The 27,807-nt window shown below is 44.4% G+C and overlaps 2 protein-coding genes across 3 annotated transcripts in view; one reads left to right on the top strand and one right to left on the bottom strand.

Annotated features, from left to right (window-relative positions):
• Positions 1-6,383: 6,383 nt before the first annotated feature.
• LOC107326516 (vomeronasal type-2 receptor 26-like) lies at positions 6,384-12,778 on the top strand. The gene is made up of 3 exons (XM_088129326.1): positions 6,384-6,569; positions 7,634-7,760; positions 11,880-12,778. The coding sequence occupies exons 1-3, from the start codon at positions 6,384-6,386 to the stop codon at positions 12,776-12,778; spliced, it is 1,212 nt and encodes a 403-aa protein (XP_087985452.1).
• Positions 12,779-16,557: 3,779 nt separating this feature from the next.
• LOC103050261 (alpha-2-macroglobulin-like) overlaps positions 16,558-27,807 on the bottom strand; it is a 64,764-nt gene continuing 53,514 nt past the window's right edge. The window contains exons 26-36 of one of the 2 annotated variants that reach the window (XM_088129329.1): positions 27,036-27,192; positions 25,631-25,705; positions 24,828-24,993; positions 23,746-23,975; positions 23,340-23,552; positions 22,574-22,701; positions 22,170-22,260; positions 20,218-20,286; positions 18,719-18,821; positions 18,434-18,475; positions 16,558-16,858 (exon numbers count right to left, since the gene is read on the bottom strand). In XM_088129329.1, coding sequence (XP_087985455.1) covers positions 16,833-16,858; positions 18,434-18,475; positions 18,719-18,821; positions 20,218-20,286; positions 22,170-22,260; positions 22,574-22,701; positions 23,340-23,552; positions 23,746-23,975; positions 24,828-24,993; positions 25,631-25,705; positions 27,036-27,192 — 1,300 coding nt within the window. In that variant the 3' untranslated portion in view covers positions 16,558-16,832. The remainder of the gene's footprint in view (positions 16,859-18,433; positions 18,476-18,718; positions 18,822-20,217; positions 20,287-22,169; positions 22,261-22,573; positions 22,702-23,339; positions 23,553-23,745; positions 23,976-24,827; positions 24,994-25,630; positions 25,706-27,035; positions 27,193-27,807) is intronic. The other variant, XM_088129330.1, reaches the window with a different exon arrangement.

Below are 27,807 nucleotides of genomic sequence, written 5' to 3'. Positions count from 1 at the left end.
CTGGAATGCCACGCCCATAACACAGCCCCTGACCTATCCTGAAACCATGATTCAGGCTTCTCGACTCTTTCATAGCCTGTATTTGAGATCTCTCTGCATTGTTTCTCTATCTTCTTATTTCCTGGAGGTGACAAATCTTTTGATGGGGGTACAATAAGTTCCCGCTTTCTCCAACTCGTCAGTTTGCCCCACAGCTTCACTGGTAATTATCAGGAGATCACTTGCCTGCTGTTAAGCGGGCTCAATTATCTCCATTTCACCCTCAACCATGTTTCCCCCCAATCCAACCATGTAAACAGAAACTCAGCTCATTATGGTCATGGTAGTAGTTTGAGATAGGAACTCTCTTCTCCGTTTAGCTTTCCACAAAATGTCTAGGTAGTGCTTGGAGACATTCATGTTGGAAAGGGCTAAACATTGGAAGGGCTGAAGGCAGAGGGAATTGCAAGACGAGGATATGAGGGAGGGATTGATGGGTTGAGAAGAAGGGGAGTTAGAGAAAGTCGGACGGAAGTGAGGAGATCCTAAGAAAAGAGAGAAATGAGAACGTTCAAGAGCAAAATGGCTGATTCAGAGCATTCTATTCCCTGAAGCTGAGTAGAGGATGATGGTGTGATCCCATTTCTTTCTTTTCTTTGCAGGGGAGAAAGCGAAGAAATCTGGCATCTCCTCTCCTTCTTGTTCACCATCCAGGAGATCAATCAGAATCCCAGTCTCTTACCCAATATCACTTTGGGCTACAACATCCATGATATCTGCTACAGTGAAGAAATGATTTCTGAAGCCTTGCTAGACTTGCTGTCTATTACACAAGCCAACATTCCAAATTATATGTGTGGAGGATGGATGAACCTGCTGGCAGTTCTTGATGGGACCGATTCTGACATCTCCATCCAGATCTCCACCTTCTTAGGCATCTACAAAATCCCACAGGTAAAGCTGGAAAAGTGGGTAAACTATCAATTTCTCCCTTGGAACTAAACCTAAAAACTCAATGTGTACCCAACACCATAAGATGTGCAGTTAGAAAGCAACAAGGATCTCTGGTATACTATTCTGCACTAAAGAAATGGGTTCACTTGTAGCTTTTGACAATCCTTTTATATATATAATACATAAGCAGGAAGTTGATCCTATGTAGTCAAGCGTCAATTTGTTCTTCAGAAAAATGAGCCACTCTATGTTGTCCATGTTTTGACCTATTTTATTTTGCTCTTTCTATTTTTTATGCTTTTAGAAAATAATAAGAAAAAATATTCTTTAAAAATGAAGTGAGGGCATGCTGGGAGGGTTAGGGTTAAGGATAGAGAATCGTGTTTTTAAAGCCAGCTATAGCCATATCTAGCAATAGAAGAAAATGTATGTAGCTCAGGGTTGAACTGTGGAGTCCTTGGGGTGCTCTGAGCTTGGTTCTTTTCTTGCAGATGTTTTGTTACCCGGCCCGGTCACATCTTCCGTGGGGTTTCCTCTCTGTTTATACTTGCCCTATCAGTGTCGGTAGGGGTGTTGTTCTCTCCTTGGTAGTTCCTTGATTAGGTATTGTTTACTGCTTGATTGTTTGTCTGGTGTTAATCCTGGTGTTAATCTCTGCTTATCTGGGTGTTGATTGCTGGTGAGGATGTGTTCAGGTCTATTTTTTTTCATTTTTGTTGTCTCTTTTGAATAGTGTGTAGATGTTGTTTATCTCTATGTGCCTGTTGATGGCTGATTTGTCTGAATACCAAGCTTCCGGGAATTCCCTGGAATTCTGAGACGTTTCTGATGTATGTCAGTGTCATAGACCCAGAATCATGGATCTCATCAACCCCTGCCTCACTACCTATTTTCAGTTTGATAGAAAATATACCAACAAATCAGAGGTTCACCCACGGGAGCACCACTCTCAGGACTCATAGCAGAGATTGTAATGCAGCGTCTAGAAACTATACCACTTCCATGCATACAACCAAACATATGGATCCAGTATGTAGATGACACCTTTCTCATAATAAAAAAGGAACAACTAGAGAAGACACATGAAACTATCAACAACGTCTTCAAAGGAATAAAATTCACTTGACAGGGAGAAAACAACAATACACTACCCTTCCTGGATATCCACATCAGCAGAGGAAATGATGGCAAATTAGAAACACAAGTCTACCGGAAAAGAACCCACGCTAATCAAGTACTCCACTACCAAAGTAACAACCCAACCTCCCACAAGACGAGCTGGGTAAGAACGTTATTCAAATGAGCGCAAACACACTCCACCAATTCAGAACAGCAGAAAAGGAAACAGACCAGCTATATGACATCTTTCAACAAAATGGATATCCACGCAACTTTATCAAAAAGTGCCTGACCTCTCAACCTACTATAACACAACCAACACAAGCTCTGAAAAGGATTACAATGCCATACATCAGAAACATCTCAGAAACAACCAAGAGACCATTACAACCAGAGGGCATCTCTGTAGCACATAAACCAACGAAAGGTCTTCAAAGCATCTTAAGCAAACCACAACACCCAGCAGTCCAAGAAGAAAAAAACAGGAGTCATCTACAACATACAGTGTAAGGATTGTAACAACCACTATGTAGGACAGACGGGCAGAAGGCTGGCAGAGCGCTTCCATGAACACCAACTAGCAGTCAGAAGACATGATGTAAATTCCTTAATCTCACAACTCATGGACAGATTCAACCATAGTTTCAATGGGAAACTGTCTGCATCTTAGACCAAGCTAAATCCAAAAATGCGAGGGAATTCCTGGAAGCTTGGTATTCAGACAAGGCAGCCATCAACAGGCACATAGAGATAAACAGCATCTACGTACTATTCAAAAGAGACAACAAAAAGGAAACAAAAAGACCAGAACACCTCCTCACCAGCAGTCAACACCCAGAGAAGCAGAGGGATGAACACCAGACAAACAATCAAGCAGTTAAGTGTACTCTAATCAAGGAACTACCAAGGAGAAAACAGCTCACCCACCAACACAGACAGGGCAAGCTACTGTATAAAACGGAGAGCAAACCCCATCCCATTCCAGCACTGAAGATGTTACCTAGCCGGGTAACGAAACATCATCAAGAAAACAACCAGGCTCAGAGAACCCCAAGGACTCTACATCTCCCTTTCTTCTCACCTACCTTTAATAGTTTTTTTTTTTCATTCCTTTAATCTCTTTCTTCCCATTCCTGTGCCGTGTAACGATGCTTACCCTGAAAAGGAAGAACATAATGGACATGTCGATCCAACAGATGTCTCCCATATGAACTGGCAGCATTTTCCATCTCCTGGAAGTTGGACATATATATTTTGTCTCACGGTCATAGCTACGTTTTTGGGATCCGGATATCTGACAGAAATTTCCAGTACATTCAGCGCCCAACCATTAATGATTTACTTCATCATTTGTAGAAGTTATGTTCCCAGAGTGTATTTAGAGGTTTAAGGTGAATCATCAGTTCTTAAAGGACTTAACCAATTCCTTCTTTTCATTCCAGATATCTTATGCTTTTGTTTCTCAACTTTTGAGCAATAAAGCTCTGTTCCCGTTTTTCTACCAGATGATGCCTGAAGAAGGAACTCAGTATTTGGGAATGGCCAAACTCCTCCTTTATTTCAGGTGGACGTCCATCGGCCTCATTGCTCCAGACTCAGAGAGGGGAGAGAACTTCATTAGAACATTGATGCCACTCCTGGCAATAAATGGCATTTGCGTTCTTTTCTCACTAGTTGTCTCAGGGTTGAATAGACATGAAGTGTCTATCCCTCCTGATTTCTTCCTCAAATGGAAACAAATCAATGTATTTATTTCCTCTGTGGAGACAAATTCTGACTTCTTTAGAATGGCTCTTATAGAGGAAGTAATTGAAGATGAAATCAAACCTAAACAAGGGAAAATCTGGGTCATTACCACAATGAGGGACATCACCTTTGACTTGATGCGTGATCTTCTGTCTTTCCAGCACACCTATGGCTTTTTTTCCTTCTACCTCCAGACCAAAAAAAGGACAAGATATGATGATATGGTCCTCCTCTACTCTTCTATCACGCAGTTTGCCTATCAAGCATTTCAGTGTTCGTATTCAAAGCATGCCTTGTCCGTGAATGCCTGGATAAGATGCAGGGAGAGGGAGAACCGGAGGACTTTGGCCCAGGAGCAGGTGGAAAGGACACTTTCTCTCGACAGCTACCGCACCTACAATGCCATCTGGGCTGTGGCCCGTGCCTTGAATGCTGCCTACTCCTCCAGATCCAAGAGGAGGTGGAGGAGGAAGAGTGGGGAGAAGCTGGGGTTCAGAGGCTGCACCCTTGGCAGGTATCTCCTTTTCCATCTCTGACTTCTCTGTCTAACACAACCATCACTTTGTAAACAGCTGTAGAGAGCGAGAAGGTGAAATGTTGTGGTGTTTTTCTGCACAGAAAAACCAGGGTACCAGAGAAGAACACAGAGGTTCTTCTGTGCTCATAGGTTAGTCTTCACTGGGTTTCTCTGAGCCTTCTGGCTTCCTTACAAAATAGCTGGTTGGCGCCTTCTGTGCCATGTCCCTCGTGTTGCCCAGTTCCACCTGTCCCCTCTGATGGTGTGGCTCTACAAAATAAAGGAGGCATTCGGATGATTGATATGCTCATCTGAATACAGTTTTCCCATTGGAGAAGTGACATTGTTTGGAACACATGGTGTATTTTTAAAGTTCAGTGGATTTCATTAAAAGAGACAGTGCAAACAGCATTCCCAATTCCCCCCCCGTTTTCAAACTACTGATGAAAGACAGCAAAACCAGTTTTGTTTCTTCAGCCTGAAGCCTTGCAAGTCCGATATACAGCTACTAATCGCCCCACATTTCACTGTGAACTGTTTCTCCCTCCCCTTCTGATAAGACAGCCTTTCAGATGTAAAACTGAGATGATTTTTTCTGAGCTCCAATACGCATCCAGAAGTGTGCAAATTAGGGTTCAAGCTTAATGGATTTTTGCAAAGTTAAGGAGGGAGGCGGGATAATGAGTTTCTTTGTAAGTGCTGTGAAGAAGGGCAAAAGTCACTTCTTTAGCTAACTTTTTTCTTTCCCCCCCTTTTATTTAACTGCATTCTTTCCTGCACTTTTTCTTTTCTCTTTTTCTTTCTTTCTTTATATATGTCTGTATTTGTCTTTTAGCTATGTGAAAACTTTTAATAAAGCACAGGAATAAAAAATGGGTTCAAGCTTAACACATGCGTGCTCTATGCTCATTGTACCCCTCCTTCCTCTTCCTCATTCTAGAGTTAAGGAAGGGCTTATAGACATTCGTCTCTCTCTCTTACTCAGACAAATTGGGAGCTGGCCTGGTGATTTGTTAAGAAGTAAAGGCTTTGATCTTTTCCCCTTCTCTCCTCTTCAGTCCCACTGAGGGTCCTCCGTAATCAGCTCCTATGATAGTCCCCTTCCTCGTGAGCACTCGTTCCCAAGATGGGGGCCTTGGACACTCTGTAGACTAAAAAGCCCTCAGCAGTGCAAACCCTGCTTAATCCATTGTCGGATTGTTAGCCACCTTTCCTCTGGATTGAAACCAACTCCATCTTCAACTGCCACTACGCTGTCGAAATCCACATTAGCCATTTCAGCTGACGGCCGACACCTCCATTTCCAACTTTCCCCTTCCCGGAGATTTCTTGGTTGTCCCCCCAGTCCTGTTTTGCCACTCCGTCTCTGCCCCCCTCTTCTCCTCCTATGAGAAATACTTCCCATACAGAATCAAAACGAATATCTAGTCTCAGCTCCTTCACAGGAAAACTGATACCAACACTTTTGTTTACACGTAGGGATGGACATGTGAAAAGACCACAAGAACATAGTCTTGTGCTTCAAGCAAGGTCCTAGTGATTCAGCAGCTTTCATCAGGTTGCACAATGTTCATGAAAAAGTTGGGTGCACCCCTGGTTGGGCAGAGGAAAAGAAGGTGGTGGCAACACGTACACTTGAGGGCAGCCCTTGTGGGGTGAGGGGTTATCTAGGCTGATGTGATGGACTGGAATGGAGGAAGGGGGGGTGAAAACGGTGCTCTCGTCTCCAGAGCAACGCTCTGGAGATAAGCGGAGAAAGCTGGTGCATCCCTAAACATTCCAGAAGATAGTAGAGACTTGTGCCTGGGAACTGCTGGTCAGTCTGAGAAGATTTCTGTAAACAGGTACTGGCAAATAAACCTTGCTGATTGAACCTGCATGGTCTCCAGGGGTTCTTTGGGCTAGGCCTGACAGCTAGATCCCTCTTTGAGTCTAAGAGGCTCAATGCTGCAAATGAGCTGAGCTGAAGTGAAGAATGTTTATTGCCCCCGTCCTGAAGTGCACCTTCTAAAATTTGTCATTCTAGCTCCATCCTTTTCTGCAAAACTCCCAATTTTACAACAATTCCATGGATGGTGTATATTTGGATGAGAACGGAGCCCTGGCAGCTGACCTTGACATCGTCTACTGGGTGAAGTTTCCCAATAAATCTGTCAATCAAGTCACCTTTGGGAGTGTAGAAAAGCGGGGATCCCGGGAGCCCAAACTTATCATCAACGAGGATGCCATCGTGTGGCCAAAATGGCTTAACCAGGTGGGAACATCACTTCCACACAGACACAATCCATCATTGCCTGCACAATTCCCATCTTTGCAGGCACAGAGACATCCCAGCATCTGAATATTTTTTCTAAGACCTTCATTATTACCTTACCAACTGAGGCTTATTTCTTCACTGCTGGTTCCTTTAATTTAACAGTTAGAATCTACCCCCACTTTAATATCTTGATGGCCGTTCCTAAGGCTGGTTGTTGTACTGTTGCCATTAGTTTGGTCACCTTTAATGTTTGTCCTATTTTTTCACTGTTTTTTTTTTCTTGACTTATTACAGACACATTGACTTGTTTTTGGTATTCTTTGGCTTTCTCAATTGTCCGGCATACATCAGCAATAATGTCTTGTGCTGCACAGCCTTCTCTGGAGGCAGCTGGCATATCTGACATCTCCCTTTCCAACTAGGGCCCCAATCAGCATTGGATGTCCTTACGCCTTAATTTGGTAAAGTGTGGAATTAAGCATATTGTGCAATAAGTTGGCACTGGCATGTAGACTGACCTCTTCCAATCGTGTGACCCCTGTGTTGTTCCCTAGATTTGTTTAATGTTCATGTAGAACCTTTAGAGATTCTTCTTCAGATGTTTCTCCTAAGTTTTCCTCATTTGTTTTGTGCCTTCGAGTCAGTGTTGTCTCCTGGTGACTCCCTGGACAAGTCCCTGGAGGTATCCTGGCAAGATTTCCAGCAGTGGTTTGCCATTGCCTCCTTCCTAGGGCTGAGAGAGTGTGACTGGCCTGAGGTCACTCAGCTGGCTTTCTGCCTAAGGTGGGACGAGAACTCATTGTCTCCCAGTTTCTAGCCTGGTGCCTTACCCGCTATACCAAACTGGCTCTTGCCCTAAGATACTTATAGCTTGAAATTCAAACCAAGGGGAAACAGCTGATAATGGAGGGAGGAGATTAACGGGGAAGCCATCTGCAATTATTCCCATTGAAGAGGGTCAGTGTTGAATACAGATTTTGAATTAAACCAAGTTTAGTCTCCTTTCCTTAAATAATTGACCCCCGAGGCATGTTCATTAATATCCCTTTTTATATGTTTAGTCCATGCCGCCTTCCAGGTGTGTAGAAAGCTGTCAGCCTGGATTGGTCAAGCTGATTCAGGAAGGAGAGCCAGTTTGCTGCTACAAGTGTGTCCCTTGCGCAGATGGGACCATCTCCATTCAGGAAGGTGGGTACTCTAGAGGGGAAGTCAGTCAGTCCCATAACCCATCGGCCTCTGTGCATTCTCACATCTGTGCCCAAGTGATGGTTACATGAAAGTGTGGCCAAGGTGGCCCTAATAGGACATCATGAAAACATGGAGATGGAGCATGGAGATGAAGTCACTGTGGGAAGTCTTGTGCAAAGTTAAGAAAGAAAATAATAATCTGGTTCCCTTCTCAAGGGACCTAGCATTTGTGATTGATTGATTGATGATGATGATGATGATGATGATGATGATGATGATGATGATCAAGACAGTTTCACCTCCTAGCAACCACACAGAAAGGATTTCTCCATGACCCTCTCTCCCTAACCTGGTCTGTCAGGTCTTCCAACAGTGCACCCATCACCACTCTGAGTCCATCCCCCTTGCTCCTGTTCGTCCTCTTCTTCTCTTTCCTGCCATCTTTCCCAGCATAATGTGTCCAAAGTAGGGTAATCTGAGCCCAGTCATTTGTGTCTTGAGTGAGAGCTCTCGGTTATTTCTTTGAAGAGCCATTTGTCAGTTTTCCTGGCTGTCCATAGTGTTCTCAGGAGTCTTCTCCAGCACCAGCGTTCAAAAGAGTCAATACTCTTCCTATCCTGCTTCTTTAAAGTCCAACTTCCATTTCCATACAGTGTCACAGGACTTGCACGATTCTGATCTTAGAAGTTATAGACACCTCACAGCATTTGAATATCCTTCCCAAGGCCTCCATGGCTGCTCTACCAAGTGCTAGTCTGCAATGTATTTCTTGACTGCTTGTTCCTTTCCTGTTGATGGTGATCCTAAAAGGCAGGAGCTCTCCACCACTTTGATATCTACATTGCTCATTTTAAGGCTGGTTGATCTACCTGTTGTCATTAGTTCAGTCTTCTTTATATTTAGTTTTAGTCCCATTTTTTCCCTGTGCTCCTTGACTTTTACTATTGGAGCTCAAAACCATGCTCATATTTTTCCAATCCAGCTTCCCTTAACATATATTCAGCAGACAGATTGAATAAAGTAGTGAGTTTGCAGCCTTTTCGAACTCCTTTGCGAACCTGGAACCTGTCTGTTTCTCCATGTTCTGTCCGTACTGTGTCTTCCTGACCTGTATATAAGATTATCATGAGGTCAATGAGATGTTCTGGGATTCCCATTTTTCTGAGCATTTTCTAATCAATGAAGTGACTTCTTTTGCTATTCTTTGACTTTCTCAATTATCCAGCTTGCATCACCAATGATGTCTCATGTTCCTTGGCCATTTCTAAAGCTAGCTTCATCATCTGGCATCTCTTTTTCCACGTAGGGCTCTAATCTCCATTGAATGGTCCTAAGCATTATTTGGCTGGCATGTGAAATTAAGGATATTGTAGGATAGATTATACTCGCTGTTCAATCTCTTTTTTTTCGCTATTGGAATCTGGCTTGACCTCTTCCCATATGTTGGCCGCTGTGTTGTTCTCTAGCTTTGGTGGCATAGCTTGGCCAGAACCTTCTCTGATCCTTCTTCTGTTGCTTGCCATATTTCAAGTCAGCCTTCCAACTTGATAATTCTCCAACTGCTGATCTAACTTCATCTTCTAGTACTAGTGGTTCTTGTAAGTAGGGAATATCTTCTAAGGTATCTTGGATGTTCACACCTCTACAGTACCATGTTTCAGCAGACTCCTTCCATCTTCCTTTGACCACCTGGGAAGCAGTTAATATCTGTCCATTGGAGTCCTTTAGCATACCAGTTTGAGGTTGGAACCTCCTTCTGAGTTCAGAGAGCTTTTGAAATACTTTCCCTGCTTTTCCATCCTCAGTGTCTTTACAGATGTGGTTGTAATACTGCTTCTTGTCTCTCCTAACTCTTTGTTGGGTTCCTTTCTGAGATTTTTGCCTTTCTGGGCTTTGGCTTCTTGACAATTTCCATGTTTTGTGGTTCTGACATACAGTTTGCTTTCTTCTCTTTCTTCACTTTGGCAGTCTCTTTTCACATTTATCCTTTATGACTTCTTTAAGTCCATTTGATTTCTATGTACTCCACCTGGTGATGTCCATGTATAGAGGAGTTCTTTTGGTTGTTTGAAGACAGTATCAGCTAAGAAACATGCATTGGAGTGGCAGAAATTGATTGGTTGGTTTTCTGCTTCATTTTGGTTTCCTAAGCCATACAATCTAATTGCATTTTCCTCTTTCATGTTTCCAATTTTGGCATTCCAGCCTCCAATTCAAAACAACACATCTTGCTTGCATTTTCTGTGGATGTCAGATTGATCATAAAATTCATCAACCTCCTCCTCTTATGTATCAGTGGTTGGAGCATGAACTTGAATGATCATGATATATGAAAGGGTTGCCCACTAAATCTAATCAATATTATTCGGTCATTGATTGCATTGTGGGCATATACTATTCTTGCTACACCGTTTCTTCAATTTTCAGGTCCTTGAGTAATAAACACTGTGATCTTGTGACTGAAAGTGTCTGATCCCAGTCCATCTCAGTTCGCAGACGCCTAAGGTGTCAATCTGTAGTCATTTCATTTCATCTTTCACTGGGTTGAGCTGTCCCATGTTCATGCTTCTTACGTTCCATGTTCCCATTGTAATTCTGTCTTTGCAGCTTCACATTTTCTTTTCCTGCATGGCAACATCAGCAACTAGACATCCCAAAGGGTTTAATTTAGCCACAGCATAAATACCATTACTTTTCCAAAAGATCTTCAGCTCTTCCTCAGCAGCATGGTGAGTGCCATCTGACCTGAGGGGCCCATCATCTGGCACCCTTTTGTAATTATTTTATATTTCTTATCCATGTGATTTCCTTGGTAATAATACAGGAGTGGTTTACCAGTGCCTTCTCCTGTGTAGCATGAACTGATACCTTTGCCATTGTCACTAAAGACACCATCTGCTTCTGGCATCTTCCTATATTGTTCCTGCCCAATAGAGGTGCCTGCTTGATTTAGCTGGGCATCAGGGATGACCTCCATGCCTTTGGTGACCCTGTGGGGTCTTGGCACACACTCCCGACATTTTCGCTCATCCCTCAAAGCAAGACCCCACCACCCCGCCACCATGAGAAGGCACACCAGGACTGGGGAGGGGCTTGCAGTTGTACTTACCTGTGTAATTACATTAGGTATACATGTGTTCCCATGTATTAATAATTTGTAAACGGAACATAAATCAAAGATACAGTGATACCTCGGGATACGAACGCCTCTGCTTGCGAATTTTTCGGGTTACGACCAGCTCTGGCCCCAAAATTTTACCTCGGTTTGCGAACTCCGCCTCGGGGTACGAGCCATTTTCCGCCCGTGCCACGTGGTCCGCGGCCATTTTCTGCCCGTGCCACGTGGTCTGCGGCCATTTTTCCGCCCGTGCCACGTGGTCCGCGGCTGTTTTTCCGGCCCTGCCGCGTGGTCCGCGGCCGTTTTCGCGCCGCGCCGGGCTGTTTTCGCGCCGCGCCGGGCCGGGCTGGGCCGTTTTCGCGCCGCACCGCGCCGCGCCCGGCCGCTTTCCGTGTGGTCCGTGGACGCCAGAACGGATTAACGGTAATTACATTGAACCTTATGGGAAATTGCCTCGGGTTGCGACCAAATTCGGGCGGAGGGCGGAACGGATTAACCGGATTTACATTGAACCCTATGGGGACATTTGCCTCGGGGTGCGACCAAATTCAGAGGGCGGAACGGATTAACCGGATTTACATTGAACCCTATGGGGAAATTTCCTTCGGGTTACGACCAACTCGGGATACGCCCAGAGTCACGGAACGGATTAAGTTCGTATCCCGAGGTACCACTGTATTTAGCAAGTACTACAGCAACTACTGGGTACCCACAATATACTACATCCCAAGATAAAGATTGCCTCTGATCAGAAATGTGGAAATCAACAGAAGTAAGAGAGGATTTTGTTCGGTTCTTGTCTCTACACTTCATTGTCCTCACAAATGTATCCTTTCCTCTTCCATATCTCATGTATAAGCCCTCATTCCCCAGATTCTGCCTGAGGGCATGTAACCTGCTGGGAGTCAGTTTAGATTCCATTGCAGGACTATTGTAATAAATGAAGGATGAATGAAGGTAAAATGGTGGAATCATTTAGGTCTTACTCTTGTTCTTTGCAGATGCAGACCAGTGCATCAGATGTCCAAATGACCATCATCCAAACAAAGTTCAGGATCGATGCATCCCAAAGATTACAGTATTCCTGTTTTTTAGAGAAAAGTTGGGCGTCATCCTGGTTTCCATTGCTTTATTCTTATCTCTGATCACTGGCTTCATCTTAGGAATCTTTCTGAAATATCTGGAGACCCCAATAGTCAAAGCCAATAACCGGGATCTTTCCTACATCATCCTCGTTTCCCTCCTGTTTTCTTTCTTGTCCACCTTCCTCTTCATTGGGCGGCCAAGGAGAGCTACTTGCCTCCTCCGACAAACAGCCTTCAGCATCATCTTCTCGGTGGCTGTGTCTTCTGTCTTGGCCAAAACAATCACAGTGGTGCTGGCTTTCGTGGCCACAAAGCCGGGGAAGAGGATGAGCAGATGGCTTGGGAAGAAGTTCGCCAACTCCATTGTCCTCTCTTGTTCTGCTGTCCAGATAATCATCTGCTCCATCTGGCTGGCTGTCTCTCCCCCTTTTCCTGACTCTGACATGCACTCCCAGCCTAGAGAGATCATCCTACAATGCAATGAAGGCTCTGTCGCCATGTTTTATGTTGCCCTCGGCTACATGGGCTTCCTGGCCACCGTCTGCTTCACGGTGGCTTTCCTGGCCAGGAATCTGCCTGCGGCCTTCAACGAAGCCAAGCTGATCACCTTCAGCATGCTGGTCTTTTGCAGCGTTTGGGTGTCCTTCCTGCCTACCTATCTGAGCACTAAGGGGAAGTCCATGGTGGCCGTGCAGGTCTTCTCCATCTTGGCCTCCAGCGCTGGACTCCTGGGATTGATCTTCATCCCCAAGTGCTACATTATCATCTTAAGACCTGATCTGAATACCAAGGAGCACCTAACAAGAAAAACATAAGGATGCCATCTGAATCTGAAATACTGTATGTCTGGAGTGGTTCATTTATTCTGAAAAAGCAGAGCTCCTTGGAATTGGCATTTTAGATGCTGCTAAAGTAAGTCATTCCCTTTTCTTCCCATCATAGTCTCATAGAATTGGAATGGACCTTAGAGGTGATCTAGCCCAGCCCCCTGTTCACTGCATGATCCACTACAGCATGCCTGACCGATGGCTATCCAGCCACTCTTTGAAGGGCTCTGGAGAGGCTGAACTCATTACTTCACGTTCCACTGGCTGATATCTGAGATAGCCATTGATTTCCTCCTAACGTTTAGCCTGAACCTCCTTCTGTGTAATTTTAACCCACTGGTTCTGGTCCTGCCCTTTGGGGCAACAGAGAAGAAGTCAATTCCTGTGTGTGACAACCCTTCCAATCTTTGAAGCCTGCGATTACATCTCCCCTCAGCTGCCTTGTTGTAGCGTAAACAAACCCAGTTCCTAGGTGTTTTAGATGCTGCTAAAGTAAGTCATTCCCTTTTCTTTCCATCAGACTCATAGAGTTCAAATGGACCTTGGAACTCTGGGCATGTGGTTTCTTTGATCTCCCTATAAGGGTTGGGAGGATGTTTTATTTCATAAAAACAAACATATATAAGTGATATGTGGTTCGCCGCAAAGCACGGAACCCCTTTCCCCCGGGTTCTGCCCAACAAGACCCCAAAGATGGGAATTGGCTGTTCCTCTTTTTATTGAAGCACTTCAAGAAAAAGGACTCCATCTCACTAAAGGGAGAGAGCTCCAAGCAAACTATTACATCTATTTTTATACTTTTGGGGAAAAAAGGGAATAAGCTTAATTGGTTACAATGTTGTGCAGACCCACCTCATTCCATGTTACCTGTGAACATCCCATAATAAGCTTAGCATGTTCTATGTTTTCTAAAATTCCCACCTTTGGGGTGTGTGTGTTTTGCTATGCTAATTAAGCGACGGTCCCCTCTTGGTCAAGCCTCCCGTTTCCTACATCTCTAATACTCCTCCTTTAGGCCAAACCGCCACGCTGTGGTTTTTGACATGACTCCCCCTCGCAAATCTCATCCTCTGACCCAAAGTCTTGTTGCTGCTCTCACGTGAGGGCTCCCTATGTTCTATTCTATTGTTATTTCTCCACTATTACTCTTCAGTTACTATAACAATGTTCATACCGTCCTCCATGACTATTACAATTATGACCTACCACAATCACCTGTGCTCTGTACTACTGCTAGTATGCATCGACATTTCTTCCTGAAGCCTGCTCTGCCTTAAGTCCCCCCCGAGATTTCTTCTTTTTTCCAACATGTAGAGCCCTTGCACCTTTTTTACGTTGTGCTTCACCTCACTGGGCCTCTCTACTTCTCCTCCTCTCTTTTGGGCCATCCACTCCTTCTGAAGGAAAAACGCCTTCGTTTGGCTGCAGCCCCGTTTGCTGGCGGCCACAGAGTTCCGCACCCGTGTCTCCTCCATTCTCCTCCCGCTTCCTCCCACAACTGTGCCACGGTGGCACTTTATTGGCAACCCTGCCGTGCGGATGGTGGGCAAGGCTCCGGAGGTAGGGGAAGAAGGCCGCGGAGGGGCCCGCCATTTTGTTCATGCAGTTGAGGAAACTGGAATCTAAACAGTCTATTTCTGGGTAGAAGCTCAGGGCCCAAGCCCAAATCAAGCGTGCCGAGATGCAGTTCGGAGCATATTTTTAAACACTTTACCCCAAGGGAGTCTTATTCCATTAGTTACAAGAAGCTAGGTTATTTTTACATAACGGTGCTGGGCAGTTTTACCTACTTCCGTGTGGGGGATGCACTTCATTAGCTAAGCTCTCAGCCTCTGGGTGTGTTTTTTACTTTGCTAATCATGCTAAAGCTCTAAGCCAGAGTTCTTCAACCTTGGCAACTTTAAGACGGATGGACTTCAACTCCCAGAATTCCCCAGCTGGCTAACCCTCAACAGCCTTCCTTTCTTCTAATAAAGATAAAATCGTCAAGGAGAGCTGAAGTCCTCATAGCCACGACCATGTCCATGCTTTTTTGTGATAAGAATGCAGAAGGGTTTCCTGTTGCTTTGCTCTAAATGTTTTTGCAGTTTTCCAATTTGTCCTACACTCCTGGGATTTCCTCATGGTCTCTCATCCAAATATTTCCTCATGGTCTACCATCCAAATATCAACCAGCCTGATTCAGTTTAGCTTCTGAGCCCAGGAAGCTGCTGCCACTGGCTGAAAGCTCTCCCCATTTAAACCAGTGTTTCTCAAACTTGGCAACTTTAAGATGTGTGGACTTCAACACCCAGAATTCCCCAGCCAGCATTGGGATTTAAACTGTCACCGAGCCATCCAGCTTCCAACTTAAGTCACACCAGTAATCTATTGGGTTTTATCCATGGAATATGGATGATGATAGTTGCCCAACTCCATAAAGACTCTGGGCAGGGTAAAATATTAAAAATATTAAGAACAAGGAAAAACAAGAAAAGAATGATGCGCATCTGTAGAAGGACGCTTGTATCAACAGAAAAAAATCCTGTACAGAGCTTACCGCTCACACTAACCCAAGGCCTGGGGAAACAGCCAAGTCTTCAAAGACTTTTTAAACATCATCCCAGTGGAAGCCACATGGATGCATATCTGTCCACAACCTTTAAAACAGCTGCACCCCTTCCCAGGAAAGCACACTCTTCTCTGCAGTGCCAGCACGGTCCTGGGAAAAGATGCATTTGGTTGAAGGAGTTCCAGGTAGAGGTGCACCCGTGACCACTCTGAAGCATCTTTTGGCCTTGGAATCCAAAGTACTATGTAACACTACCGAGGAGGCACAACTTGGAACATGCACATACAATATTACAACTAGAGACAAGGGGAAGAGGATGGAAGTCGCTGCTCTCGGATAACGTGAGAACCGGGCAACTGATTTGAAAAGGAGACTCAATAAATTCCTGGAGGACAGGGGTAGTGACTAGGTTCACCTGGTCAAGGAAAGACAATATGCTGAGCTTGTCTGAACTTTGTTTAGTTTGCTTATGCCTTAGCATGCCAGGTCAGTCCATCCCATTTGGTTAGTTTATGCACTAGCTCATTGGACTAGAATCTTAGTTAGTAAGCCAGTTATGATCAGACCTAGATTTCCTGGACTCTGAAGCAACAGACTTCCCATGGAATGGTCCAACAATGCAAATTATAGAAATCAATGCACGAGTCAGAACGGGTATCACAACATCCTGATGCAAATGGTTTATAGCCACATGTGGCTTTGCCAAAGCTTTGCTGCATCTCTCCAGTTCCACTCAAAGGTCTCTCTCTCTCTCCATCAGCCATCAACATCTGGTGTCAGGAATTCCCAGCCCTAACTATCTCCCTGAGTTTGGCTGAGGAGTCAAAAAAGAAAAAAGTTGGCAAGTGAAAATGCAATCCACATGTTAAACAGTAAAGTTAAACTTCAGAGAAATATGGACCTGACCTGTTGACTTTTCAAATCACATTTTTAAATGCTTCTCTTAGATGCTTGAGAATGGGTGCTCCTCTGTTCCAGACCCTCATAGGCCAAATATGAATTTCATATACATCTATTTACTTCATTAAATATTAATCTGCATCAGATTTTTTCCTCAGTTTGCTTTGGCTTCCTTCACCCCCACCTCTATTTTGCCCCCCCCCCGTTGATTTTTCTGGTTTTCCAATTTTGAGAGCAGTTCTTAGCACACCAGCCTCCTCATACCCCATAAATGCCTCTCATCACATGCTCAAGATTCACTTGAGAGACCCTGATGGAACAGAAAAACCTTGTTTTATTTCATCCGATGATTGGAGAAAGTAAAAATATTTCTGCTCCGGTTCTGCAGTGGTGGTCTGCACCCCAGTCCTCTGTTGCCACAACTGGTGAAAACATAAGTAGCGAGTCTTCTAGAAGACAGTGTAAGTCAGGCGTATACATTTGGCGTTTTTTCCAAAAAAAGAGGGGATCACACTTGGTTGATTCTTCCTTGGTTTTCTTCCTCAGTCTGTAGATTAACAACTTGGGGTTTTGCCTGGGGGATCTTCTTGCTTAATGGATCTTTTTGGGATCTTCTGCTGTAGAAGAAAAAGCATGAAAGTTGTCAGAAGCTGAGATTCAGTCAAGACTCTTCCCAGGAGTTGCCTGTGCCAGTAAGACTGGGGTTCTAAAGTAGGATTTTGAATGCTTGTGTGGGTGGAATTTATCTTTGTATTATATTGGTCCTTCACCCCATCAAGGATGGTAAGGTGGCCTTTACAAGGGAGAGATTTTCCTTTGGTGACAGCACCCCATGTATAGAATTCCCTCCCCAGAGAGGCCCAACAGATGCCCACGTGAGCACCATGTAGGAACCAGGTGAAGACCTTTTCTATGTTCCCAGCCTTTCAAATTGGCTTTAAACTCATGTTGTTTTAGATTCTGAATGACCACCGTGCTACTGCCTAGTTTATATGGTGTTTTCATTTTGCATTTGATTTGATGTGATTGCGTACATCTTTATTCAAATTGTATTTTTTTTAGTGTGTTTTATTGTCAATCGCCCAGAGAGCTTCAGCTTTTGGGCAGTTTAAAAACCTTAATAAATAAATATAGAAACAATAAATATTAAACCAAAAAATCCAGCCTGGCCTGGGGTGTTTGTTTAACCATGAAAATTAACCATGAAATTTAACTATGAAATTATCCTGCTTTGGAGACATTATGTGAAGACCTAGCTCCCCAAAAAAGGCTCTGATGCTGGGAAAGGTGGAAGGAAGGAGAAGAGGATGACCAGCAGCAAAGAGAATAGACTCAGTTACAGTGATGATGGGGGCGCTGTTGGAAGACCTGAAAGGCCAGGTTAGGGACAGATTGTGATGGAGAAAATCTATGTGGTTGCTAAGAGTTGACACTGGCCTTAAAGTCAATCAATTAACCAGAAAAACAATTGTAAAAATAACCACTGCAAGAGAGGATAAGATCAAACTGGACCTACAAAATCTGCCTTGAACACAGCTCCAGGTTTCCAGACAGAGGCAGAAGAAGCTGGTCATTTGGGAAGCAGAAATATCTGGTTGGTCCAGTGAGAAGCAAAATGCTGGATCAAAGTGGGCTTTGCCTGGATCCAGCACAACCGTTCTTCTTTCACAGAACAGGATGATGTGCACATGTGGTCTCGAGAGAAGTTGCTCTCTCTTGTTCTAACAGTCAGTGATCTTATTTGGTGTGTGTGCGTGTGTGTGTGTGTGAGAACATAGCATTTTTGTAGGAAAACCAGAGTATCCTGTGAGGCCATCCTAGCACCATTCAATCTTGGCTTGTTCCCATGAGAAAGGCTCTGATTTCTATAATGCAGAGTCCCAAGTGAGCTTCTGCCAGATTTGCCCACACACAGATCACAAAGTGGGGTTCTATGCCATTATAACAAAATTCACATTTAAAAAAAAATGCTCCATAGTGATCTAACTACTCTTTTGAAGAGATTGTTTTTAACTTTGCAGAGACAGAGTCAGATAGAATTATTTGTAAGTTCTTGTTAAAATAAAACAACCCTGTAACGATCTTAGAATAGATTTTTTTCTTAGGAAGAGGAGGAGGAGGAGGAGGAGGAGGAGAAAGAAACGTCTGAAACTGGGAATTTTGGCAAGAATCGATTGCTGTTTATACTCCACCTGTGCTGCAGGGGGCGATGTACTGTGAGATGGCTAAATCATCTGAAAACACAAACAAAAGAGGAAGAAGGGTCAGAGGTGCTTTGCTTAATTTGGTCAATAGACACCAGGGTTGCTAGTCCTCATGCTGCATTAGATTGTTTTCAAGAACTGGTGTCAAAACCCTTACCGCTCTGGCAACACATTGTACGTTTTGGGTAAACTTGGAAGGGCGGGGGTGGATTTTGAAAAATAATAAAATTAAGTATGCTATTCAGGCCTGTCCCCACCAGATCCCTTTCTCACCAGTTTCGTAATAATCGTAGACTTTCACCACGGCAGGTTTCAGGCCCTGGACAGGGGTCTCCAGCTCCACCGTGAAGGAGTAACTCTGGATTAGATTGCTGACCTGCAGACCAAGAGAGATGGTGGGATCATTTGAGAGGTGGCCGGACTAGAGTAGAGTCCTCTCCAGTTCTAAAACAGTGCAACCAGGCACAGAGAATTAGTGGAGACCTCACACTTTCAGGTTCCCTGGTCGCCTGATCTCGTAAGACCAAGGGCACATTTTGGCCATGTCCACAGAGGACCTCTGGGGATTGGCTGACTCCCTCCCAACCAAAGAGAAATCAACCACCACTACAGGACATTGTCCAGGGAAGTCCCTGAAGAAAGGAACCGGCTCCAGCTCTCTCTGGGGGATGTCCCCAGAGAGGCCTCCAAGCTCTTTCAGCATCCTTAGGCTAAAAGGGAAGTCCTAGAGTGTATTGGCTGGGGAAGGATGGGCATTGTAGTCCAACCCATCTGGAGCCTTCAGCCTCCCTTATTCCTTGTGTCTTAGAGCTGTGAGATTGTTTTTCTTCCTTTTCTTACTTCAACAGACTGAAGGCATGGAATCCCAAAGCTGGAAGCCTCCTTGAGGCCACCCAGTCCACCCTCTGCTCACTGTGGGAACGCAAATGAATGCATTATTGCAAGAGGGCTAAACAGCTTTTGCTTGCACACATCCAAGGAAAGACAGCCCACCAATTCTCTGGTCCAAACTACCCAGTAAGAAGGATCGTTGAAGTGAGTGAGAAGAGGTTTTCTCCAATGGACTCTTTTCTCTTACCCCTTGTGGCTCCTATCACCAACTGTCCAGTGGGGAGAATCTGTGTTCTTTTAAAAAATATTGATTGTATTTTTATTTGCAATTGTTTATATTGTTTATAAGCTGACTTGGGAGGTAAAGAGAAAGATAGAGACTCCCTTGCATCAAACTCAATTCCTGGTGATTGTAGACCTATGCCTAGGTAGTTTTCTCAATAACAAAACAGTAGTTTGCTTTCTTCCAGGATCTTTTTCCAACTTTCCAATCAAGCCTACTGCCCTCAGGTTTCCTGGTGGTCTCCCATCCAAGTACTAACCAGATCCTTCTTAGCTTGCCAAGATCAGACAAGGTCAGCTGGGTGCTGCCATTCGTTTTGATTACATGGATAGGTTTCTTGGCAACAGTATGAAAGGAGTTTGCCATTGCCTTCTCCTAATATGTTTTTCTCAATTTCTCAGTCAAGCCTGTAGCCCCAGGATTTCCTTGTGGCCTCCTATCCAAGGCCCAAGCTTGCTTAACTTCCAAGCCCAAGATGCTGTCAGCGTTGAGATAGTCTCCTGAAAGGGGCAGGTAATAATAATAGCCTAAAAACATAGTGTGGAGTCTTGGAGCACTGATCTTCATCAAAATAATTTTGTCACATGACTTAGCACCTGTCTTCTTGTACTGGGGAAGAGTCCTCCCACCAGAGCTCTTGTCCATCTGCCCCACTTACCTGGTCCAAGTATAGGAGGATCTGGGTGGTTGCGATTTCGGTCCGTTGGACATGAAAGTGTTTTTCCAGCTGGTGAAAAAGAGGAAAAGCTGGAGTCATAATTCAAACTCTTTGGCTTGGAACAAAGGAAAGGAAGAGGAAACCTCATGGAGGTCTACCAAACCATGCCTGGCATTACTCATGTGGAGGGGAAAGGGCTTTCTCTCTCTCAAAATGGAGAACTTGAGGTAATCCCTGGAGATGAATTGCTGGAAGGCTCAGAACCAGTGAAGTAGAAGTTGGCATTAGGTTAGGCAGGTCAATCACCCAGACCTCAAATACACTTTCCTAGGGAAAATAAACTGTCAACTCAACTACGAAACACTTAAGAGACCCAAAGGAATGTTAATTCAGAAACTAAAAGATAATAAAGCACCAGGAAGAACCCTTAGAAGAAAGCAATGTCTGAACTTTCTTATTCCCCTTTAACTCAAGAAAGCTTCAGTATTCACCCCAATTACCTTACCATTCTGATTTAATTAACTCCCGTGTGCTATAATCTAAACAATCAAATGCTATACTGATTAAATGTATATTGAAATTTGCATAATTCTACATAGAAGGGTTGCATCCTTTCTCCTTTTGACGTTTCATTTTGCCTCCGGTACCGTAACAAACCAATTTGTGCTTCAATGGAATTGTGTGCTAGTCCCCAGTTCTACGTGAAGTGAAAATTCTCCTTCCCTGGCAGAAGGAAATCCTTTTTTGCATAGCCCTTAGTTCAGTTGTGCGATTTGCTGCTTGCCATTGCAGTAACGGCAGCCAGTTTGGAAGGTCTTCAGAAGGGACCGGGAACTGGACCAGCTTAGATGATGAAGAGCTTCTGATATTGACGGCTGTTGACTCCCTCCTGAATCAGGCAATAGGCCTTCAATGGGAAGGAGCCGGTGAAGGGAGGGCCTTGTCAATGTGCCAGATGCATCTGGCAGGTGGGCCCAGGGTTTAATTCAGTTTCAGGCTCTCCTGCTCTTCATCAGAGCAGCAGCTATAGGACTGTAGTGTTGAACAGTAACAACCAGCTCCCTCATGGCCTCCAAACTTAATGAACAGAACAGAGGGGCTTTAAGATGAGACAACAGTGAACCCCTCTGCTCCTAGCAGCTAAATTCTGAGATGCCATTAACTTACTAGACCAAACTTCCCCAACTGGATCGCAACTCCCAACCTTCCCACCCAACACAGCCAATAGATATAGAACGGTGATGGTTGTTTTCAGGGCTTTCCCATTACCAAGGATGTCTAAAAGTTAGTTAAAAAAATTAAGTTAAAAAAATCAACCTGGGAGCCACCATCATGGGATCAAAACCAACATCCTCTTTATGTGCACAATGTCTGCAGACAAGCGTGCTTTCAGAGGACATGAGTTTGGGTGGGTTGGAGATTCTCAAATGTTGAACCTGTTCAATCTCCCCCCCCCAAATAAAGCTACAATTTCATTGAATGAGGATTGGGAAAAAAAGAAATATACCACTTACCAAAAGACATGTTAACTCACATCAAATTTTCTTGACTTGGCTGAGCTTTTCTTTTGCCACCCTTCTCCCCCAAACCTGAAACTTTTCCATTTTGAAAATCCAGAAATTTGAAACAATGGATAAAAATACTGAACTTCACTAAGATCTATACTTTTACTGACACTCCAAAGACTACAGATATATTACTGTCTGACATGCTGGATGACGCCAGCTAGGGCTTCTCACTCTGCCTGTGCAAGCTGGATCAGCTTTAAAAATAACAGTTGCTTGTGGTCCAGTGGATTAGTGAATCCTGCCTGCTGATTTGATGACCACTATTTTTATTGGATTAAATAAAATTTTATTAGAGGGCAAATGAAGGACAGTTCTTAACTTCTTCATGCCCACTTTTGTTACCAAGAGAAAAGATCCTTTGGAGGGGAGAAAAAAGGTCATTACCAACTTTATGGTGGATTTCACTGGGATGTATCCGGACAGCATCTTAATCTCGACAATCGCCATATTGGAGACCAGGCGTTGGCCAGTGTAACTGGGAAACCAAGAAAGGAAAGAAGGCATGTCACATTTCTTTTTAAAGCAAGAAGTGTACAGCTTCAGGACAAAAAGCTGCATGCAGGTTCATAAAGGCTTGGGTGCACTCTCGGGGCCTCCATCCGATGTTGCGATTGAATGGAACCTCTGGAATGCAGAACAGGGGCCTTTCAGAAGGTGGAAGAGCTGAGTTGCAGCCCTTGAACCCTCAGACACTGCCCATCCCTGGAGGAGAGGAAGTGGCTAATCAGCAAGGAGAGGTTCCCCTTTCCCCCATGCATGTGCCCTCATGCTCAGCATTGACCCATTACCTGACGTTGATAGCAATGTCAAAGGTCTTATGGACTTTAGGTCCAGTGCAAGTCTGGGGAACTGTCTGCACAAGCAACTTAAATGGTGCCTCCTTCTGGTGTGGCTGGATGTTGTACCTCAAGCTGGTCTGAAAAGGAAGGAGCACACTCATGTCTACCTCCAAACAGCTGTTATGAGTGAGATGCATGGATAGGATTTGGATGCAGAGGGCCCGTAGAGTGGGAGAACCCATCACTTCACAGAGGCCAGGGAACTGAGTCCAGATACTGCTCAACCTACAGCAAGCACCATTAGAGTTTGTCTGAAGCTAAACTGAGCAAACTCAGGGAGGCAGTGAAGGACAGGAAGGCCTGGCACAATATGGTTCATGGGGTCATGAAGAGTCGGACACGACTTAACGACTGAACAACAACAAAAACCTTCTGAATTGGGCCCCCCGAGACAGATGTTCTTCATCTTCAAGGGCACCAGATAATACAGCTTGCAACCACAAGTGTTGTGCTCACAAGGGTGAAAACAGAGGTACAGTAATGGACTTGAACATTTCCAACCAAAGGTCTTCAAGCTCTATTCTCCAGCTAGGATTGTGGGGAAGCTGAAGGCTATCAAAGTACACTCTGGTCTCCCTCCAGTCCAAGATCCTCTGTATTGAATTCCCTTATCTTATTCACATGTGTTCTTATATACCTTTTCAACCTGTTCTCACAATCTTTACTGGCAATGGAAAGCAATTTCCTTCTTTAGCAGCTGGCTTGGGACACTCACCTGCACAAAGATGCAACCGGTCACCTCAGCCCTGTAGTCTCCTGGCACTTGGGGAAGATCCTGGCACTGGAGCAGCAGAGAGTTGGTGCTGTCTACATGGAATTCCGTCAGGGTGGCATCTCCAGAACTCAAGGTCACTCTGGCATCAACTCCATCCTTGGAATAGGTGGCTATCCTGTACTGGGAGAGCGCCTGGAGGGCCACCACTGTGTCCTGCAAGAGAAAGCAAAGCGAGGGCATTTCTCTTGGGTGACACATCTCAGCTGGGAATCCTGGGAGCTGAGACTCAGCATATCTGGAGGGCATATCAGGAAAGACATCAGGTCCACCAGTTCACCTCCAATTGGTGCAGGGAGCATTAAAGCATCTTCAACATCCTCTGAGAATCTGTGGGGAGGGAACATACCTGTGTAGATGAGAATCCTCCGTTGGGATTCTGTTGCTTGATCAACCATCTGACAATCGCAATTGCTATCGTTAATTCTTCCTGGGACAGTGCCAGTTTTTTGGTCAGATAAGCGAGGAGCACGTAGGAGGTCATCTCTACCTCTGCAGAGGGAGCACGGTGGTAGTAGGATGGAAGATCAGATGTCTTCTTTTGCTTCCCAGGCCTCTCCCAGTGGATGGAGCCATCCTCTTCAGAAAGGGAAGGAAGGGTTAGCATTGGGTTGCCTGATTCAGGCACCACCAGAGGCCTCCAACACTGGCCAAGCATCTTTGGCTTGCCAAGGACATTTGGTCCTACTTCTTTTGTGTTCTCCACAGTGTTTAACATAAGTACCATGTCTGAAGCTTTGCACACCATTCATTGCCTGTCCTTCCACATTTTCTACTATCTGTTACTCCACCAGGTAGACTTGACCAGGAAATCAGCTTCACAGGAAGGCTCAAACTATCTTTACTGAGATGGGCACTAAGAACAGAATCTTGCAAGACTGATTGTGATGAACCTCCTCCCCCTGCTTGTATCCAGTGAATCAGTGAAGTGCCTGTCTGAACAGCTTCCCAACGTTATCTCGTTGCTCTGGACTTAAAAAATGTTTCAGCCCCTTCTGCGTGGGTAACGGTTCTTGCATATTTCCATCAAGGTCATCCTTCTTACTCTCTACTCTATCCACCCACCCCTCTATCGTTCCTGAGAGGAAAGAGTAAGACAGCTTGGTTGTATATTTATTTATATCTGTGTTTTAACTGTTTTAATTTTTTTTAAAAAATTAATTGTTGCATTATATTGTTTTATATTTTGAATTTGATTGTTTTATTGTACGCCGCCCGGAGTCACGTATGTCAGATGGACGGCTATACACATTAAATGAATGAATGAATGAATGAATGAACAAACAAACAAACAAACAAATAAATAAATAGCAGAGCATCAAAAGAAGCCAAACTCTACAAAAATCCAATAGGGAGTGAAAGAGGGCTGACAAAGTTCCATTGCCCATCAAGCATCACGCACCCACCTTGCATCAAGCACGCGCTTCTCACCTTCCTTCACGGCTATTTTTTGAAGGGAGTCCAACATTTCTTGCCTCTTCTCCTCTTTCCCTGCCAGAGCAAAGGCGTATGCCATCAGAGCCCGGGTGTAAACGTGGATGTCTTTTGTCTGGGCCACCGTCTCCAGGAAGAACAAAGCATTTCGTACCAAATTGTGCTGCCAAAGGCGAGAAATGTAAGGTAGGCAGTTGTGTCCATTTACAAACACTTGATGGGTCTGCAAAAGCTGGTTTGGATGATCAAGCACAACCCGCTGGATCCAGGCCTGTGCCACCCCTGCCCGTAATTCCGTAGGGATTGAGTTCAGCAGGACCATTTTACATTCTGCCTGGGGTATAGTTAGGTGCAAGTGTTTTATCACAGCTTTAAAGCCAGATTTTTGGATCTCAACGCTAATTAATTGCAGTGGTATCCATGGGGAGGTCAAAAAAGTCAAGATGGTGGCCATAACTGTGCAATCGAAGCCTTGTTCCTTTTTATCGTGCATCTTGACATTTTGACCCCCCCCCCTTATAACCCCTCTAATGGATTGATTAATTCCTCCAATCAACTTTTGATTAATTGGTCAATCGCTCAAAGCATTTTGGACATTCAGCTGCTCTGCTCCTCCACTTTGAAGGGTGAAAGTCATCCTCCTGAAAGCAACTTAAGTCTCCCAACGGGGCCATTTCAAAAAGGAGAATCATAACCCGCCATTGCAAATGGAATTTGGTCGACCAGCATATTCACATCATTTTCTTGGCAACGAGACAGTAGCGGTTTGCCCTGAACTAACTTAGAAGACATTTACTTACCGTGAGAGGCAGAGGCATTTCCAGCAAAGTTATGGTGACGTAGGCCGAAAGAGCAGTCTGGTCATCGACCCCACCCTGGAGGAAGGGAGACAGGAAGATATCAGCCCTTCTGCCATCTTTCTTGATCTCTTTCCAAGATCAATATCCCATCATGCTCACACAAAAGCATGATGTGTTTTTTCCGGTCTATGCATAATGTGGCTGTTTCCATCCATTTCAGGACATGCATGTCAAAGTTTCCAACCTCAACCCTCTTTCAGTCCTTCATTGCTACTCATCCCGTGTCTCTTTCTCCTTTTGCTGAACCTTCGTCTTATTTTAGACAGCATAAATCTCTATTTCTGCATCCCAGCACAGGTCATAAGACTTCTCCAACTCAGCACTGTCAAAACCTTCTTGATGCTTAAAGAAGGGGCAACGTGGCTAAGCGATTGAAGGCCATTTGCAAAGCCCTAAGAGGACAGGAAAGGGGGTGCAGAAAATCCACGCCCTTTGCTCCCACCTACTGGTCATTGGGAATTTTTCAGCCCACATATGGTGGCCCTTACTGATTGTAAAGGAGAGTCTTGGGCTAAGAGAGGGTCATCCAGCTCATTGCCTTAAAAAAAAAATTGTTTTAAATCCTGCTCTATGCAAATGTTATTTATTTTTTATTTTTTATTTATTTATTATTACATTTGTATGCTGCCCATCTCCCCCCAGTGGGTGACTCTGGGCGGCTCACAGTTAAAATCAGAAACCCCATCAACCTCCATGGTCTGTGCTAGGTAGATCAGACCAAGAAATCAACTCCACAGGAAATCTAGAACTACACTTTATTGAGATTGGCTATAATAACAGAACCTTGCAAGTCTGATTGCACTGTACACACACACACACACACACACACACACTAGTTTCAGCTTGAGTCTGGCTCCTCTACAAGTCTTGCATTCTGATGCACACACCGGGCCTACACCCTGCCTGCTCTGTGGCCTTGAAGCTTGCTGGTAAAGGGATGAACAAGAATTGGGAAAACCATTTTTGTTATGCTTTCCTTACTGTGAAAATTAATTTTCGAAGGATCAGAGGAACACAACCTGACATCAGATCTGTCCACAAGAGACAGATGGAGACCAGGCCTTCCACCTCAAAGAGAGGGCCATCCAGCTTATCGCATAGCTCCGGCACATGAATTTGAACGTTGATTTCACTATACGTAGGATTCGGGTTTGATACACTACAATCTCTAGAATTCTTCCATAATGGCTTCTTAGTTTTTCTACAATAAAACTACTTATTAAAAGTTCCTGGAGTATTGTTTGTTCATTTAATTGTTTCTGGTCTGGGAGAGATCTGACACTGACCTTATTTCCACCAAAGCCATACTCAGAACTATCATCCAACAAATATCCCCCCTCTGTACCTTTAGAGCATTGTTCAGGAGAGTCCCTGATTGTTGGAAAGAACCATTTTCTGACTGCTTCATTGCCAGTGAAATCTGAGCATCAGTGATATGTTTTTCTTCCACAAAGATAAAGGATCGTGCTTGAGTGAAAGTCTTCAGCACAAAAGCTGTCAACCTACAAGATAGCCCAGAGCATAGGAGAGCTTCATTTTTCCCTTCATAGACCTTGTATCAGGTCTTCTAGTGTGAAGCCTTCTTCAGAATGGGGCCTCCATGGTCCCAAAGGAATTGTTTCCCTCACGCAGAATAAAGAAGACTATTCCTTGAAGACCACCTTGGAAATTCTGAACAATGAATTTCAGATACAGATCTTTTTCATGAGCCGCAGATATGCCCTCCCTTGCCTTGGAGGAGGAAATCAATGATCCTCCAATCCTTTTGAGGGTTCCTTGGATTAAGGATCCAAGGAACCCTCAAGATTAAAAATTGCATCAAGATTAAAAAATGCATACCCCAATTTCTACCTGAAAATCCTTCTAAGTCACACAGAAGAGTGACATGGCTTCAACCCATTTTGCAGAGTCCCCCCCCACAAATGTTAACTGGGTCTTTGAACAGTAAAAAGGTGTCCATCCCTGCATTATTGACTAGAAGAATCCCATCTCTGCTGTGTGTAACATGCTCAGAGGTCAGGCTTATGGACTGCAAGGTACCCCAGATTTTCTGAACATACATCTTATGTTGTCATAAGGTTTTTTTGTATGAGATCCTTGGCATAGGGATAGGACAC

The sequence above is a fragment of the Python bivittatus genome, unplaced genomic scaffold (assembly GCF_059951505.1).
Source record: "Python bivittatus isolate LINGU-HERP-01145 unplaced genomic scaffold, Pbiv_v1 ctg000810_np1212, whole genome shotgun sequence".
NCBI classification, from domain to species: Eukaryota; Metazoa; Chordata; class Lepidosauria; order Squamata; family Pythonidae; genus Python; species Python bivittatus.
The sequence above is the reverse complement of the archived record's forward strand: the minus strand, read 5'-3'. Positions and strand labels throughout refer to the sequence as shown.